Source organism: Amblyomma americanum, chromosome 11 (assembly GCF_052857255.1).
Source record: "Amblyomma americanum isolate KBUSLIRL-KWMA chromosome 11, ASM5285725v1, whole genome shotgun sequence".
Classification (NCBI taxonomy): Eukaryota; Metazoa; Arthropoda; class Arachnida; order Ixodida; family Ixodidae; genus Amblyomma; species Amblyomma americanum.
In genome coordinates, this window is record NC_135507.1 from 27417779 (window position 1) to 27432955 (window position 15177).

At 49.7% G+C, this 15177-nt stretch overlaps 1 protein-coding gene across 1 annotated transcript; it reads right to left on the minus strand.

Annotated features, from left to right (window-relative positions):
• Positions 1–1367: 1367 nt before the first annotated feature.
• LOC144109530 (uncharacterized) lies at positions 1368–8840 on the minus strand. The gene is made up of 6 exons (XM_077642355.1): positions 8385–8840; positions 6133–6385; positions 4671–4763; positions 3909–4402; positions 2108–2322; positions 1368–1459 (listed from the first exon to the last, which is right to left on the minus strand). The coding sequence occupies exons 1-6, from the start codon at positions 8831–8833 to the stop codon at positions 1368–1370; spliced, it is 1596 nt and encodes a 531-aa protein (XP_077498481.1). The 5' UTR covers positions 8834–8840.
• Between the last annotated feature and the right edge of the window lie 6337 nt (positions 8841–15177).

The following is a 15177-nucleotide window of genomic DNA, read 5'->3' on the forward strand; positions in this document are numbered from 1 at the left end:
ACACACCCAACACAGTGAAAGTACGTGCTAGACGCCCGTGTACGGTGCAACGTCAGTGCACGTTAAAGAACCCCAGATGGTCGAAATTTCCGGAGCCCTTAACTACAGTGTGCCTCATAGCCTGAGCCGCTTTGGGACGTTAAACCCCATAAAGCTAAAGCTAAAGTGAAACTGCACAGGGCATCCTGCATTAGACTCTTGACTCGCCCACCTCTGGGCCTGGAAAAATAAACAACCGTACTCTGAAAAAGCGGCTGTCCAGGCTGCACACGCAGATCACCCAACATGCAGTGGAGCTCTGCCGCTCCAACTGGGGACAATATTCTGACAGCATGACCGGTGACCTGCCTACCAAGCGAGCGTGGCAACTCCTTCGACGTCTCATCGATCCCACGGAGTCCAAAACAGATACAGAACACCACGTCACACGACTCATACACAACACCGACTTAACCGCAGACGGCATCATGGACAAACACATAAGATTCCCCGGCGCATCCGACCTCGTTCCTCCCTGCGCAGGCCAACGAAGCTCCAACCTCGATGTCGAGATTACGGAAGCGGACTCTCCACACGGAAGCACGTTACATTCTGACAGATTAAAAAACTGCACTGCTAAATTTCGCAAGTGGGCGAGTCCATGTACCTGCTATCTGCACATTAACCTCGACCGGTGCCCACCCGCCCCGCCACAGGAGTCCAGGACTAAAGATCGCTCCTAATTACTGTGAGGGCCGGGCCCGTCTAAGCAATAGCCTTTTGTATATAGTTCAAAAAATGTTTTGCACCACCACCGCAGCCACCGCGTGGCGCTGCTTTGGATGCTTGCGCACTCGGGGAACCCCCGCAACTATGTCGTCAGCAGCTTAGACCGAGGTGTGATACACCGGACACAGGGGGCCCCCGCGTTGAAGCTCTCCCGGGAGCACGTGTACACGTTGAGTGTGCTGACTGCTGCTGCTGCTGCTGTTGCTGATAGGAAGAAAGAAGAGGAAAGTGCACGGGCCTGCCTACTGGCTCAAGCCGAGCCACGCTCGCTGCCGCGTGCTGAAAGTAGGAGAATTAAAGGATAGGTGAGCAAAGTTCAGGCCTACCGAGAGAAGCAGCTCTACCAACCATCCCACCCCTCCCTTGACACCAAACCCTATATGGCGCTGCCTCCAGACGCGAACGTTCCCACCCCCTTATATTAGGTCCCTCTACGACAAACTCTCACCAACCCCGCCTGCATCGCCTGTAATCACCCCTCTGCCACCCTCGCCCACATCCTATTCCAATGTCCGGTGGATCCTCGCCCGGGGGACCTGAAGCACCTCACCACTTGGGAAGGACTGGGAGACCCTGCTACGCTCTGAGGGCCCGGTCCGTCAGAAGATCACCACAGACCGGGCTGCCGAAGTCGTGGCCACCAGGAACATGAACTTTTTAGTGCAGTCGGGCCGTGCGGGGGCCCATGGGCCTGCGTGCCCCAAACACCTCTGAATAAAAATTTTTCCCTACTGCTACTACCACTCCTTCACGGTGCGGTTGAGGTGTCCACCAAGTAGTGAGACTATTACTGAAAACTGAGTTTCTGTGGAAAGGATATGGCGCAGTATGTCTCACATGTCGGTGGACACCTGAACCGCGCCGTAAGGGAAGGGATAAAGGAGGCAGTGAGAGAAGCAAAAGTGGCGCCGTAGTGGCGAGCCTCGGATTAATTTCGACCACCTGGGAATCTCTGCTTCTTTCGTTTCCTCAAGACCAGTTCGTCATTTTTTTCCCACCCACCGCGGTGGATCAGTGGTTAGGGCGCTCGTCTACGGAACCAGAGCACCCAGGTTCGAAACCCGACCGCGGAGGCCGCGCTTCGATGGAGGCGAAAGGCAAAAGCGCCCGTGTGCTGTCCGATGTCAGTGCACGTTAAAGATCGCCAGGTGGTCGAACTTATTCCGTATTCTCCTTTTCTTCTCTCACTTCCCCTTTTATCCCTTCCCTTACTGCACGGTTCAGTTGTCCACCGATATGTGAGATAGATAATGCGCCATTTCTTTTCCTAAAAAAACCAAATTTTTCCCCACCCCCCTGTATACCCACCATAACGCCGTGTAGTAGGGTATAAATATACTTGCTTTGAGGCATCCCATGGTGAGCAGCAGCTTAGGAGGGGGATCGAGGACTCCCATCATGGGCAGCCGCTCTTCTGTGCGGCCCCGGGTTACCGACGCAAAGACCGACCGAACGCACCAATAGGCGAGCAGGTTCTCCCGGAAATCAGGCGCCTTTGAGACCTCCTTGTCAGCCGCGCATGGAAGCACGTCGGGTGCGTCCGGTCGCATGAACCTGTGACGTGTGTTTAAAACATGAAGACCAAGAGGTTTTCACAGAATGCGAGACGCTTTTCAGCAGCAGCTGAGTTTGTAAGGGTAGAGGAAGAAAATGTGTTCTGGGGTTTACATGTGACGAAGATAATAAATAGGCCACATACCAAAGGGTCATGTGATCGTCTCTGTGGTGACGTCATATGTCACGTGGACAATTGCGTTAAGGTCTCGGAGGGTAGGTCTGTTTTTAAGGCGATAGCCTTTAATGGCTCATACTCGCGGTGACCGTCCGTCCGTTACATCGCCACCATGTCATGTCACCTTGTAATGTCACGTTATCTTAAGGTCACGTGACCTGATCTATAATTTGGGTAAAAATTGCAAATCAGCGCAATGAGTCGCAAACGGCATTCGCCTTCCCGCAGCTAAGAGAAATCTAAGTGCCTCCGACGAATTTTAACAGCTATATTATTATTATTATTATTATTATTATTATTATTATTATTATTATTATTAGTAATTGGTTTTTTCGGGGAAGGAAATGGCAGAGTATCTGTGTCATATATCGTTGGACATCTGAACCGCGCCGTAAGGGAAGGGATAAGGAGGGAGTGAAAGAAGAAAGGAAGAAAGAGGTGCCGTAGTGGAGGGCTCCGGAATAATTTCGACCACCTGGGGATCTTTAACGTGCACTGACATCGCACAGCACACGGGCGCCTTAGCGTTTTTCCTCCATAAGAACGCTAAGGCGCCCGTGTGCTGTGCCATGTCAGTGCACGTTAAAGCTATATATCGCTGTTTATGGTTTAGGGGGGTTTAAAGTCCCAAAGCGACTCAGGCTACGAGGGACGCCTAGGGAAGGGCTCCGGAAATTTTGACCACCTGGGGTTCTTCAACGCGCACTGACATCGCACAGAAAAAAATCGTCGATTCCTGACGAGTGCAGTGGAGATTTCAGGCCGAGGTTTCACCCCAACAAGGTGGGCAGAGGCACAAATTAGCGAGATGGCAAAATGCATAAAACACAATTTGTCAAATGTTTACCCTCCACTACGGCACCTCATTCTTCCTTTCTTCTTTCACTCCCTCCTTGTCCCTTCCCTTACGGCGCGGTTCAAGTGTCCAACGATATATGAGACAGATACTGCGCCATTTCCTTTCTCCTAAAAACCAATATTATTATTATTACACGCCTCCGAGCAAACGCACAGCTGGTATCGATTTATTTTGTGCAGTTCATGCGTCGCATTCCTGACGTTCCAGTTATGCCAAATGTGGCGAAACTCACCATTTCACTAATGTTTTGGTCATAAACACTAGAACTATAAAGCGATATAGCTTGGGCTCATCGGCTTGCTAAGCTGATCTGCGCAGTAACCCTGGACTGGCGGCACTTGCAACTGCGCCACAGTTCCGCCGCTAAATAGCCTTTGGCTATTGGTCCGGCAAGTCTTTTGCAATTTGGAATACTACAATGAGAATAAAATATAATGTTCATGATGATTATGACGATGATGATGATGATGATGACGATATTTTAATTCGTTTTGTATGCATTAACAAATCTTGCCCCTACAAAAGTAAACAGCACGGTGGGTACAGTACCTTTGAGCCATGCTCCTTGCGACCGTATGTCCCAGCCCTCCATAGTACACGGAGTGCGGGCCGTCGACCGCAACCAGTCGGCTTTTCAGAAGGAGAGCGGGCACGACCACGCTTCCGTCTGGGAAGACGGACACGTCTTCCTGGAAGGCGTCGACGTGCAGCTCCTGCGGCGCTATCCTCCGGCTCCTCACGGCGGCCACCCTCTGCCAGTCCGACAGGAACGACCTCCTGTCTCCGACCGGAATCGACTCGTAGTAGGAGTCTAACGCGCTCTCCGTGTTCATCGAAGGCGCGAGTCCTACCACGGGTTTGGCCTCGAACTTCCGCACCCACTGGGACGCGTTCTTCGTGAGGCAGTGGGACAGGTTTCGGACCATGCCCCCGACCAGTTCCTGGACGCCAGCTTCGGCAAACAGATGCACGGCGGCCAGCGGTGGCCCCAAGACTGCGGACACTCTCCTGAAGCACGCCAGAGTGCGCACCCTGTCGTCAACCTTGGACGCGAACGTACCAACTGGTGTGCAGTGCGCACTGTGCCAGAACGTGCCAGCTGGTCCAGAGGTAGCGGTCCACGACGGACCACTTCTGCCAGACGCTCTTGACGACTTCGGGGACCACGGCGTCCAGCTCGACGTCCGCGCTGCGTGCGTAGGGGGTGCTCTCTTCGATGGCGTTCGCGAACGCGTCGGCGCTGACTCCGTGCAAGGCCACGTCTCGGACTTTGACCAGGGGTGAACGGGCTTAGGTTTGGCGTCGGGTTACAGCCGCAACTGCGAGGGTGACGTCGATGTACAAGTTCAGTCCTTCCGTGGTCAGGTTTAAGTCCTCATGACCCGTGTACGCCACGACGAGGGCCTGCGGACGGCAGAGGTGATGGAAACAGAAATGAGCGTGAACAAATGAGAGTGAACAAGACTTCCGTGTGGAAGTCGAAACGTCCTTCCATCTTGACAACACCTTTTGGTCGGCGCTTCGTTATTTTCGCCAATGTATTCACCCGACGAGACGAGATTTCGTCGAACCTTAGATTTCAGAAATGAGCTCTTGGTTAATCATAATCGTTATTCGTTTCGGTGCTGTGCTGCTGCAGAGGAATTTATGACATTATCTCAGAATGGCGGCGTTGAAAACAATAAGTGCCTGAAAGCGCATCGGAATTAAGTTCTGAGCTTTGAACAGAAATTCCGAACACTTCACTTCAAAGTTCGAAACGTTCGCTTTTACGTCAGCATCGTCACAAAAAAAGATATCAAGGTTATATAAACTACTATTGTCAGAACTTCAAAAGGTGGACAGAATTAACCCTTTAAACAAACTGTGCAGTAAACCATGACCCCCTTACGTGAGACTTTATTTAAAAAAGTAACTTGTGAGATAATTGCGCAAGAGAACATAAAATTGGAATTTTTTCATCTTGAAACACTTTAACCTGTGTACCTTGCTGTAAGCATTTGTTGTGTTTATTTAGCCGCACGTTCTTGAAGGCAACGCTTGAAAACCTGGTGAATTTTCAATCTTAGGTAATTTTCACAGAATAATAATAACCCAGAATTATAAACCCGATGGTAAATAGGCTTCTACTCCGTCTTTTAAATGGCACAAGTTTTCAAATAGTTCCCGGTTCGAACCCGACCGCGGCGGCTGCGTTTTTATGGAGGAAAAACGCTAGGGCGCCCGTGTGCTGTGCGATGTCCGTGCACGTTAAAGATCCCCAGGTGGTCGAAATTGTTCCGGAGCCCTCCACTACGGCACCTCTTCTTCCTTTCTTCTTTTACTCCCTCCTTTATCCCTTACGGCGCGGTTCAGGTGTCCAACGATATATGAGACAGATACTGCGCCATTTCCTTTCCCCAAAAACCAATTATTATTATTATTATTATTAAATGGCGCTTACCGGCTGTGACGGTAGACGAAAATTGTTTCCACGTATTAATACGATATCATTAGAAGCCTCATCAGCAAAAAATGAGTAATCGATCATAAAATTCGTTGATTGGATGGGAGAAGTGACGTCCCTAGACCGGATGATTCCCATTGGCTGGAGGCAATTAACGTCACTAGACCGGATGATTCCGATTGGCTGGAGGCAAGTGACGTCATCAAACAGGAAGACGTCACTTCCAGTAAGGGTATCAAGCGCTGCTAATGTTATCGTGACACGTAATTTAATCAGGTGTCCCGGCGACTTTTCCAGGTTGCAGGCCCTGCTTTGCGATAAACATACATGGAAGTAGTCCGGCGAATGGAGGTGTCTGTTCGTCTCCTGCATGAAGGGGAGGTCAGCGGCCACTCGGATTGTGTGCGGCGTGCTAGGACGGACGGTGAAGAGGCCGCTCAGCGCGTAGGTGAATGCGAGCTCCACGTGCAGAGTGAGGTGGCGGTCCGCAGTCAACACCGCTGTCTGGTAAGCAGCGGGTCTCAGGGACAGCGTCAGATGGTCCATGAAGTTCCGCAGCAACGCACGGTTTGCTGCGGCACTGCACACAAGACGGCGCGCGCGGCGTCAGACTGTGAAGGACTAGCTCTTCCATCACGACTGCAGACCTCCTCAGTACCCTTCCTAAAGATCTGCTCCCAGGATCATCGACGCAGTCCAGCAGTGTCCAGACAGCCCGTTTCTAACCATTTCTTCATTTCTTCTTTCACTCCCTTCTTTATCCCTTCCCTTACGGCGCGGTTCAGGTGTCCAACGATATATGAGACAGATACTGCGCCATTTCCTTTCCCCCAAAAAACCAATTATTATTATTATTATTCTCAGCCCTTCTTAAAAGCCCTGGACAGGCCAACATTGCCAAACGAACCCTGGCCCTCGGACAGCTTTGGCTGTCCGTAGACCGGGATGAGGCGGCGGCTGTTGCTTTTAGGGTCCTGCACTGAAAGCTCCTCCCACGCTTTGGTGCTTGTACTCTGTATTGCTTTTTAGCTTAGTAAGGTTTCTTTGCTATTGGCACCACTGTTAAGAACGTGCAGTCACATTCGAGATATTCAGCAACATAAATCGAGTATCACATTCCTGATATCGAATATAAAAAAAAATTAAAATTGGTTTTTTGGGGGAAAGGAAATGGCGCAGTATCTGTCTCATATATCGTTGGACACCTGAACCGCGCCGTAAGGAAAGGGATAAAGGAGGCAGAATATAAATCGACTATCACATATGTGATAACAGCCGCCACGGTGGCTCAGTGGTTATCTTACTCGGCTGCTGACCCGAAAGGCGAGGGTCGATCCCGGCCGCGGTGGTAGCACTTCTATGGAGGCGAAATGCTAGAGGCCAATTTACAGTGCGATATCAGTGCATGTGAAAGAACCCCAGGCAGTCGAAACCACCGGAGCCCTTCACTGCAGCGTCCGTCATAGCATGACTCGCTTTGGGAGGTTAAACCCGATAAAACCAACCCATAGATTCGGGATATGGACCACATCAATAGATGGTTTGGTTTATGGAGGTTTAACGTCAAAAGCGACTCAGGCTATTAGAGACGTCATAGTGAAGGCCTCCGGAACTTTCGACCTCAAGGGGCTCTTTAACGTGTACTGATATCGCACAGTACACGGGCCTCTAGAATTTCGCCTCCAACAAAATTAGATCGGCGCGGCCGGGATCGAACCCGCGTCTTTCGGGTCAGCAGCCGAGCGCCGTAACCACTGAACCACCACGGCGACCTGACCACACGAATAGAATATCCGCTAATGATTCTAGAATTTGATACTGGGTGCATACTGATATCTGTGCAAGGTCGAATAATTAATCGTGCGTATTGCTATCATGCACCTACGTCCTAGGTGTAGATGATCCTGTTCGCGTGTACTACGGGGTGTGATGGCATTGCACAGGCATGACATTACATCCTATTCATATCATCGCATGCATGCATAACGCCATCGCACGTTAAGAAACTCCTGAAGCTAGGTGGTCGAAATTATTCTGGCACTCGTCACCTACGCCGTTCTTCACAGCTAGCCGACGCTGAACTTCGGGATGTCAAACCCCACATACCAGTCGGGCTGTACATGCAGTCGCAGGCAAAGGTAAGCGCCACCCCCCTCCCCCGCCCACCTTGATATTCCCAAGCTTGCCGCTCTGCATGGAAATCACCTGACGAAGTCCTCCAGAACTTGGGGCTTCGTCAGGTGGCTAAACCATGCAGAGCGACAAGCTTGGCAACAGGAAAGGGGGCGGGGGGCACTTTGCTCATGACTGCACAGTCCTTGTCAAAAGTATACAGTCCAAGGGGTCTGCTTCTTAGCCCTGCAGCGTGGCTGATCTCGCACACTCAGGGACCCTAATCTCACGCAGGCGGAGGAACTCAAGTCCTCAACCCTCCCAAGCTCAGGACTGTCATATGTGCTTAAGAACCCCGTTACACGGCCTGGAAGCAAACCCCTTGGACTGCATATTTTTGACAAAGAGTGTACTACGTTCCATGTTGTGCACACCGCATGTGTCTGGAAGGGCTACGATCGACATACTTGCGTTTGAGCAGGCCCTGGTCTTCGCACGTCCTAAGCAGGTCTGCAGCCTTGCGTCGCGCTCCGAGCACGGACTGATTCAGGGACAGGACGCTGTACGCCATCCGCATCTCGGCGTCATTGAGCTCACTGCGCAGCAGACTGCGCTCCGGACCCTCGTGTCGGCCGCACACGTACTCCTGGAAGTTGTGGCACGGAGCGACCAGGGGGTTGATGTTGTCCTGCAGGAGCTCGGTGGTCGCGACGCAACCAGGAGCATAGCACACGGCCGCCTGCGCTTTCTCGTCGCCGGGAGGCTTTACATTCACGTCCGACGGGGAGAAGTGAGCGTAAATGGCGACGCCGGAGGTGCCGATGAGGCAGCCCAGGGCGAAGCCTCCGAGCCAGATCAGTAGCAGCGCGCCGACGCCAATTTCTTCGTTCTTGCGGGTTGACTGCGTGTCGGCCATGGAGATTAATAGTCTTTCGTCCTGTCCGCAGGGCTGTGCAGTGCCTGCGCGTGTCGAGAACAGCCGCAGGCCTCGCGGGCGCGCGTGATCATCATGCCCGGTGATGATGCTGATGCCGCCATGAGGCCCAGAATCGCAGTCACAGTGTGATCCTCCGGTACTGCATTGTGATCACAGTGTTGTCCCGCAACACGCCATTAGTGAACCCAGCCATCATACACAAAGAGAAAAGGAAACAGTTAAAAATTTTTAAAATGAAAAGAAACAAATCTGACCTTGCAACGCATATATCACAATCATCATCATCCTTACTGCGCCCACTGCAGGGCTCAGTGACCAAAATAGCCTGGAGCAAAAAAAAAGAGGATTAGTAGGCGGTACGTTTGTTAATGGTATAATATACTGTATATGCACTGTATGGGGTTTAACGTCCTAAAGCTACTAACTGGCTATGAGAGACACCGTAGTGGAGAGCTCTGGATTAATTTTGACTACCTGCGATTCTTTATCGTACAACGGCATCGCATAGCACAAAAGGGGCGGATTTAGTCGACAAGGGGGCGTCTGCCCCCTGTCCCTCCTCACTGAAAGCTGTTCTCTTTAAAACCGTGAGAAATCCACTTTCTCTAAATGCATCACGGGAATAGGACTAGAAAAAAAAGGATAGAAAAGGAAGTAAATAAAACTAGCTTAGTCGTTGTAGACCATACTAGAAGAGAGTAATAAAAACGTGAATGTAAAGAAAGAGCGCATATTACATTTGACGTTTTTATCTGAGGTGGAACATATCTTATCTCATTCAAAATTCCGAGATCTCGTCCGAGGTCCCTTCGGAGTGCAACAACGTCAGGCGTCCATGAAAGGTTTTCCTGAAACTTTACCCCCCAAAATCTAACTGAAGAAGATTATTCGATTGTAATGCATGCTCTGAAATTGTAAATGTTCCTCTCGGCCGGAGAAATAAGTATTTAGTTTCATGGGGGGGGGGGGTAATCGAAGTCTGAATGAAACCACGAATAGAGCCCTGTTAACCATTCAACAGAGCCCTCTTAACCATTCGTTAGTCTCAAGTTGGCACCTGAGAAGGACTTTGCCTGCATATAAAATTAACTTTGTGTTATCTTAATGTATACAATATCGTTAATGTATAATAAAAATACTCTCGGTAGAAGTAAGGATCCTTGCGGTACGCCATGTTTTACAATTCTAGCGTCAGATTTGGTGCCGTCTATAATATATAGAAGGTTTTTATTAATGATCATGAATTGTCGCGAATTCCGCACAATGGCTGCTTCCTGAATAGAACGCCGTAATGGACACAGTAATAAGCTATCTAAAACACAGAATTATGCCCATTGTGACATTGCCTTGCTAAGTCAGTCAGGAGATGAACTGCAAAGCATGATCAATGACATAGACAGATAGAGCAGAGCGGTGGGTCTAAAAATTAACATGCAGAAAGCCAAAGCAATGTTCAACAGTCCAGCAAAAGAACAGCAGTTCACAATTGGTAGCTAGGTGCTGGAAGTGGCGAGGGAATACGTCTACTTAGGGCAGGCAGGGACCACTGATGCGGGTCATGAGAGGGAAGTAACTATAAGAGTAATATTAGGGTGGAGCGCATATGGCAGGCTCTCTCTGATCATGAATGGTAGTTTACGAATATCCCTCAAGAGGCCAGTATCCAACGGCTGCATCTTGCCGCCATTGGACAGAAACGTGGAGGCTAATGAAGAGAGTTCAGCTTAAGTTAAAGGGGCTCTGAAACGCCTTCCGAGGAGAGCACATTAACTCACTTAATCACTGCACTGTGTTGCCATGAAAACCAGAGCCAAATAATACTGTTCTACACGCAGCAGACGACCCACAATCGCGTGTCAAAGTTGACGAGCCCTTCCCGGCGACTTTTTCATGCTCGCACCCTCCTCCGTCCCCCGCATCTGCGTAGACATGGTGAGAGGTGGCCATTGGTTAGATTCTTTCAGACGTCACGCAGCTACCGTGGCCGCGGCCAATAAGCCGCTAGCCCCGGCGGGTCGGGAAGCTCTGAGGTCATGTATGAGGATCATGAACACCGCCTCTCAAATGGGCCGCAACCCCAGCACCGAACCCTCATCCCGCGCTTACCGGTCGCGGCACCACGGTACGCGGCGAATATATGGTCCCCGTTTTTTGGAATAGCCGTGAAAGAAATATTCCGTAGGCATTAATCGAGCCTTGCGACAATTATTCGAAAAAGTATTCGAAAACTGGTGGTATGTCCGATCTGTCTCGAATAATTTTGAACATACACTATTTGACTGTTTCGAATAATCGAATAAGAGGGTATTCGCGATTCGGTATTCGGAAGTTCCGAACATTCGCACGCCCCTAAGCAGAAGAGATCATCTCTCCATGTATATTATACTACAAGAGTGATGACGCGCAGCAAAGGACAGCGCCCTCTTCGTACATGGGGACGTTGGACGCGGGGTACGGGGGGTCGAAGCAAGGATTCGCATCTAGTCAAGACCTAAGCGCCATAGGTATAATCGGCGCAATATTGGACATGTATCGAGAAAGTTTGGCCCTACAAAGGACCAGCGTAAAACCATCCATATCTAACGTTGAACCGATTACATGCGCTTCTTGGGGAGCAGTGAAAACAGAGAGGTGGGAGGTTCCGGATTTCCTTCTGACTGGTACGTAAAGATGAGCTGACGGTAAGCGTTACGAATCGTCTAAAAAAGACATCGTAGGATGTGGAGGAGTACCGTTGGCTTCAAACTATAGCGGAACGCGCCTTATCGCGTCTGTCCGACATGTCTGTCGGAATGATAATTCCATTGTTTCGCAGAGTGCGAAATCGAGCGGTGTGGCGGTAAACGTGCCACTTGAACTTCGTGCTCTGGTATCAGGGCGCCGCAACAGACTGGCTCTGACTACTTGAGCAGCGCTCTTAAACAGACTACACTCCCTCCTCCCCTCTCGTTGTTATTCTTCTGTCTTTACTTACCGCTTCAAACCAATTTCAACAGAATTCGCTCAAGAGGAGACACACAAATGTTTTCTGGACTGTTGATACGTCAGAATTCACTGAAAGGGAGCACAGAAGAGGTGTGTGTTGCTCTCTTATGTCTGTTTGCTCTATCGCGTGCGGAAAAAAAAATGGGATTGCACTCAAGTCTACTACCCGCCGCGGTGGCTCAGTGGTGAGGGCGCTAAGCTACTCATATGGAGTTCACGGGTTCGAACCCAACCGCGGCGACTGCGTTTTTGTGGAGGCAAAACGCTAAGGCGCCCCCCCGTTGCGCGGCGGTTAAGTGGTGCGCCACTGCATAGGCGGGTATCCATGATGGATGCATGAATGGACGGATGGAAGATGGAAGCGCGTCCCCTTTTAAACGGGGTGGTGGCACTTGCCATCATGCTCGGCTTCTTTCTTTATTTTGAATTAACTGCGGTATGAATTGGTCTTAAAATTCGCCAATTTCTTGAAATACGTTTGCAGTCTAACACTTCTTGCCTTTGAGCCGCCGCGGTAGCTGAGTGGTTATGGCGCTCGGCTGCCGGCCCAAAAGACGCGGGTTCGATCCCGGCCGCTGCGGTCGAATTTCGATGGAGGCGAAATTCTAGAGGCCCGTGTGCTGTGCGATGTCAGTGCACGTTAAAGAACCCCAGGTGGTCGAAATTTCCCGAGCCCTTCGTTACGGTCTCTCTCATAGCCTGAGTCGCTTTGGGATGTTAAACCCCCATAAACCAAACCAAACCAAACTTCTTGCCCTTCGTCATCTCTGCTTTTTAGCCATCAATCTTCCAATCGCTTTTTGCCAACTTCCACGGCATATTTATTGACACTGTTATCACGGTTATCTCTAAACCCGAGGGCCTCAGGGAGAGTGACTGTGCCTGCACCGACATCCGGATGGATACCATCACATTCAAGTATGAAGTGTTCAATTGTTTCGGCAGATTTACCGCACACAGCACATATGTCACCTTCTTCATTAAATTTCTTTTTGTAGCTGCGCGTCATAAGACACCCTGACCTAGCTTCAAAGAGGAGGGCACTGCCTCTTGAGTTGCCATAAAACGATTCCTTCATGATCAGCCTTTTCCAGCATCGATATAGTTCCACACTGTGCTTCCTCCCATTGAATTAATACAGTTTTTACCTTCCGCGTTTTTTACCTGTTGTTCAATGCTCCTTCCTAGTCCTTGTGTCCTGCATACTTAGTGGCTAGTTCTTCACCACCATTTTGAGTCAATGATCTTTCTGTACAGGTAGTTAAATACCTTAGCTGCCCACCTGTTATCGTCCAATTTCATCAGGCGTTCTTCGTATAGTATTTTACTCTGAGCTTCCCGTGCTTCGAACGATGCCCAGCCCATATCCCTTTGTACTGCCTCATCTGTAGTTTTCCAGTGGGCACCTGGGGCCTAATCTTCCAACAGCTCTCTGATTTACTTCCAATCGCGACTGAACTTTTGCCCTTAAGTACAGAACCGCGTTCCCGAAAGTAAGCCCCGGCACATTATTCCTTTCCAAATACCTCGAAGTAGTTCGTATTTGTTGTGACCCCATAATGGCCTACGTTTAATTCCTGACATATCTTCGCCCTTTTGCCCTAAAAGTCCGATCATGCTTTTCCGTGTATATCTGCCCTTCGCGTACCCACACCCCGAGATATTTGTATTCGGCCACTCGGGGTATCTCATGGCCTTGCCTCGTAAGCACCTGATTAGTTGTATCGTCTGTCTGTCTGTCTGTTGTTGCCAGGAAGAAAGAAATGAAAGTGCACAGGCCTGCTCACTGGCTCAAGCCATTGAAAACCATCACACCTGATTTAGTCGCGCTAAAATTTAAACCTAGAGTGTCTGTCTCCTTCGTCTCCACAACAATTAACCTCAGTTTGTAAATCTTCCTGCCAATGTGCTAACAGTACAATATCGTCCGCATACATTAAACCTGGGAGCTGTTGCTCAACGACCTTTCCGCCTTATCTGTACGACAGATTATTAACATATTTTGCTTTCTTGTAGCCTTCTTTCCATAGTTATCATATAAAGCGTGAACAGCAGCGGTGATAAAGGACAATTTGACTTAATCCTTTGCGTACCTCGTCAGTTCTCGTAATCTTTATTTCTTCCCACACACTAAACAATTTCTCACCCATAAGGTTGCAAATCAGCTGTCCCCAGACGAACACCCTTTTGGGTGCTAAAAAGGGTGCTGATCTCTGCACCCCTCAGGAAGGGTGCACGGCGTTTAAGTTTACAGGGCGCGCATCAGTCCAAGGCTTTTGCTTCATGGGTGTATCAATGTGGAGCACCCTTCCAACATGCATTCGTAGAGGTGGTACGGAAAAATAGTACCCTTTAACGAGGGTGCAACCATTACACCCTCTAAAGTATCATGAAGTGCACCCTTCCTTAAGGGTGCGGATCTCTGTACCCTTTTTTAGCACCGAACGATTGGAAATGGGTGTTCGTCTGGGGACACCTGATTTACACCCTTAATAGTGAGAATTTTTTTAGTGTGCACGTAATTTCAAGAGCAACCCAGGCTGCTCTTCCCGAGCGACCTCTCACCACCAATTATTGACTGCCACCTGCCAAGGTGAGCAGGTCATGATGTTGTCACAAGGTCAAGTGACCTCTCTCGACCAATCAGCGAGAAAACATTTCTCTTAGTAGCGTTAAGTCTTGTCTTTTTGTTCACATGAAGTCCTGCACGCACCGACACCGCTTTTAGTGCCCCTATTTCGTTCAGGTTTCGGTTGAGTTTCCTTATTTGCCCTGTCATTAAAGCGCCGTTCTGCAGCAGCAGTACATGGTCCCAGATGACCGTACTGGCGAGCCCAGTTTAGTCATACTCATACTACTGATGCACGCGGGAGAAAAAAAAATAATCATGGCGTGGAGTGTCATGTTGAATATAAGCTGTCAGCTTCGTCCAAATTCTCCATTTGTGGGACTGACCGAGGTATCTTGATACACGCGTTCAAGCATATGGCTGCTCTGCTCTATTCACTTCCCTGAAACCCTTTTCGCTCTCTTCAGCACCAGTCCTGCCCCTCTACGCGATTTCAACGCCTTCTAGTTGTTTTTTTCTCAACCAAGTTCCTGCAAATGCGAACCGACTAGCTCAGACAAGAGTCGTGCTCAGTAATAATAATAATAATAATAATTGGTTTTTGGGGAATGGAAATGGCGCAGTATCTGTCTCATGTATCGTTGGACATCTGAACCGCGCCGTAAGGGAAGGGTAAAGGAGGGAGTGAAAGAAGAAAGGAAGAATGAGGTGCCGTAGTGGAGGGCTCCGGAATTATTTCGACCACCTGGGGATCTTTAACGTGCACACG

What these genes read in the sequence shown, in the direction of transcription:
- LOC144109530 (XM_077642355.1), bottom strand. Translation starts at nt 8,833, where the DNA reads ATGGCCGACACGCAGTCAACCCGCAAGAACGAAGAAATTGGCGTCGGC. An exon ending in GCAAGGAGCATGGCTCAAAG is followed by an intron (nt 2,323 to 3,908) that starts GTACTGTACCCA and finishes CACACGTCACAG; the next exon opens with GTTCATGCGACCGGACGCAC. An exon ending in CATGGGATGCCTCAAAGCAA is followed by an intron (nt 1,460 to 2,107) that starts GTATATTTATAC and finishes TGGGGCACGCAG; the next exon opens with GCCCATGGGCCCCCGCACGG.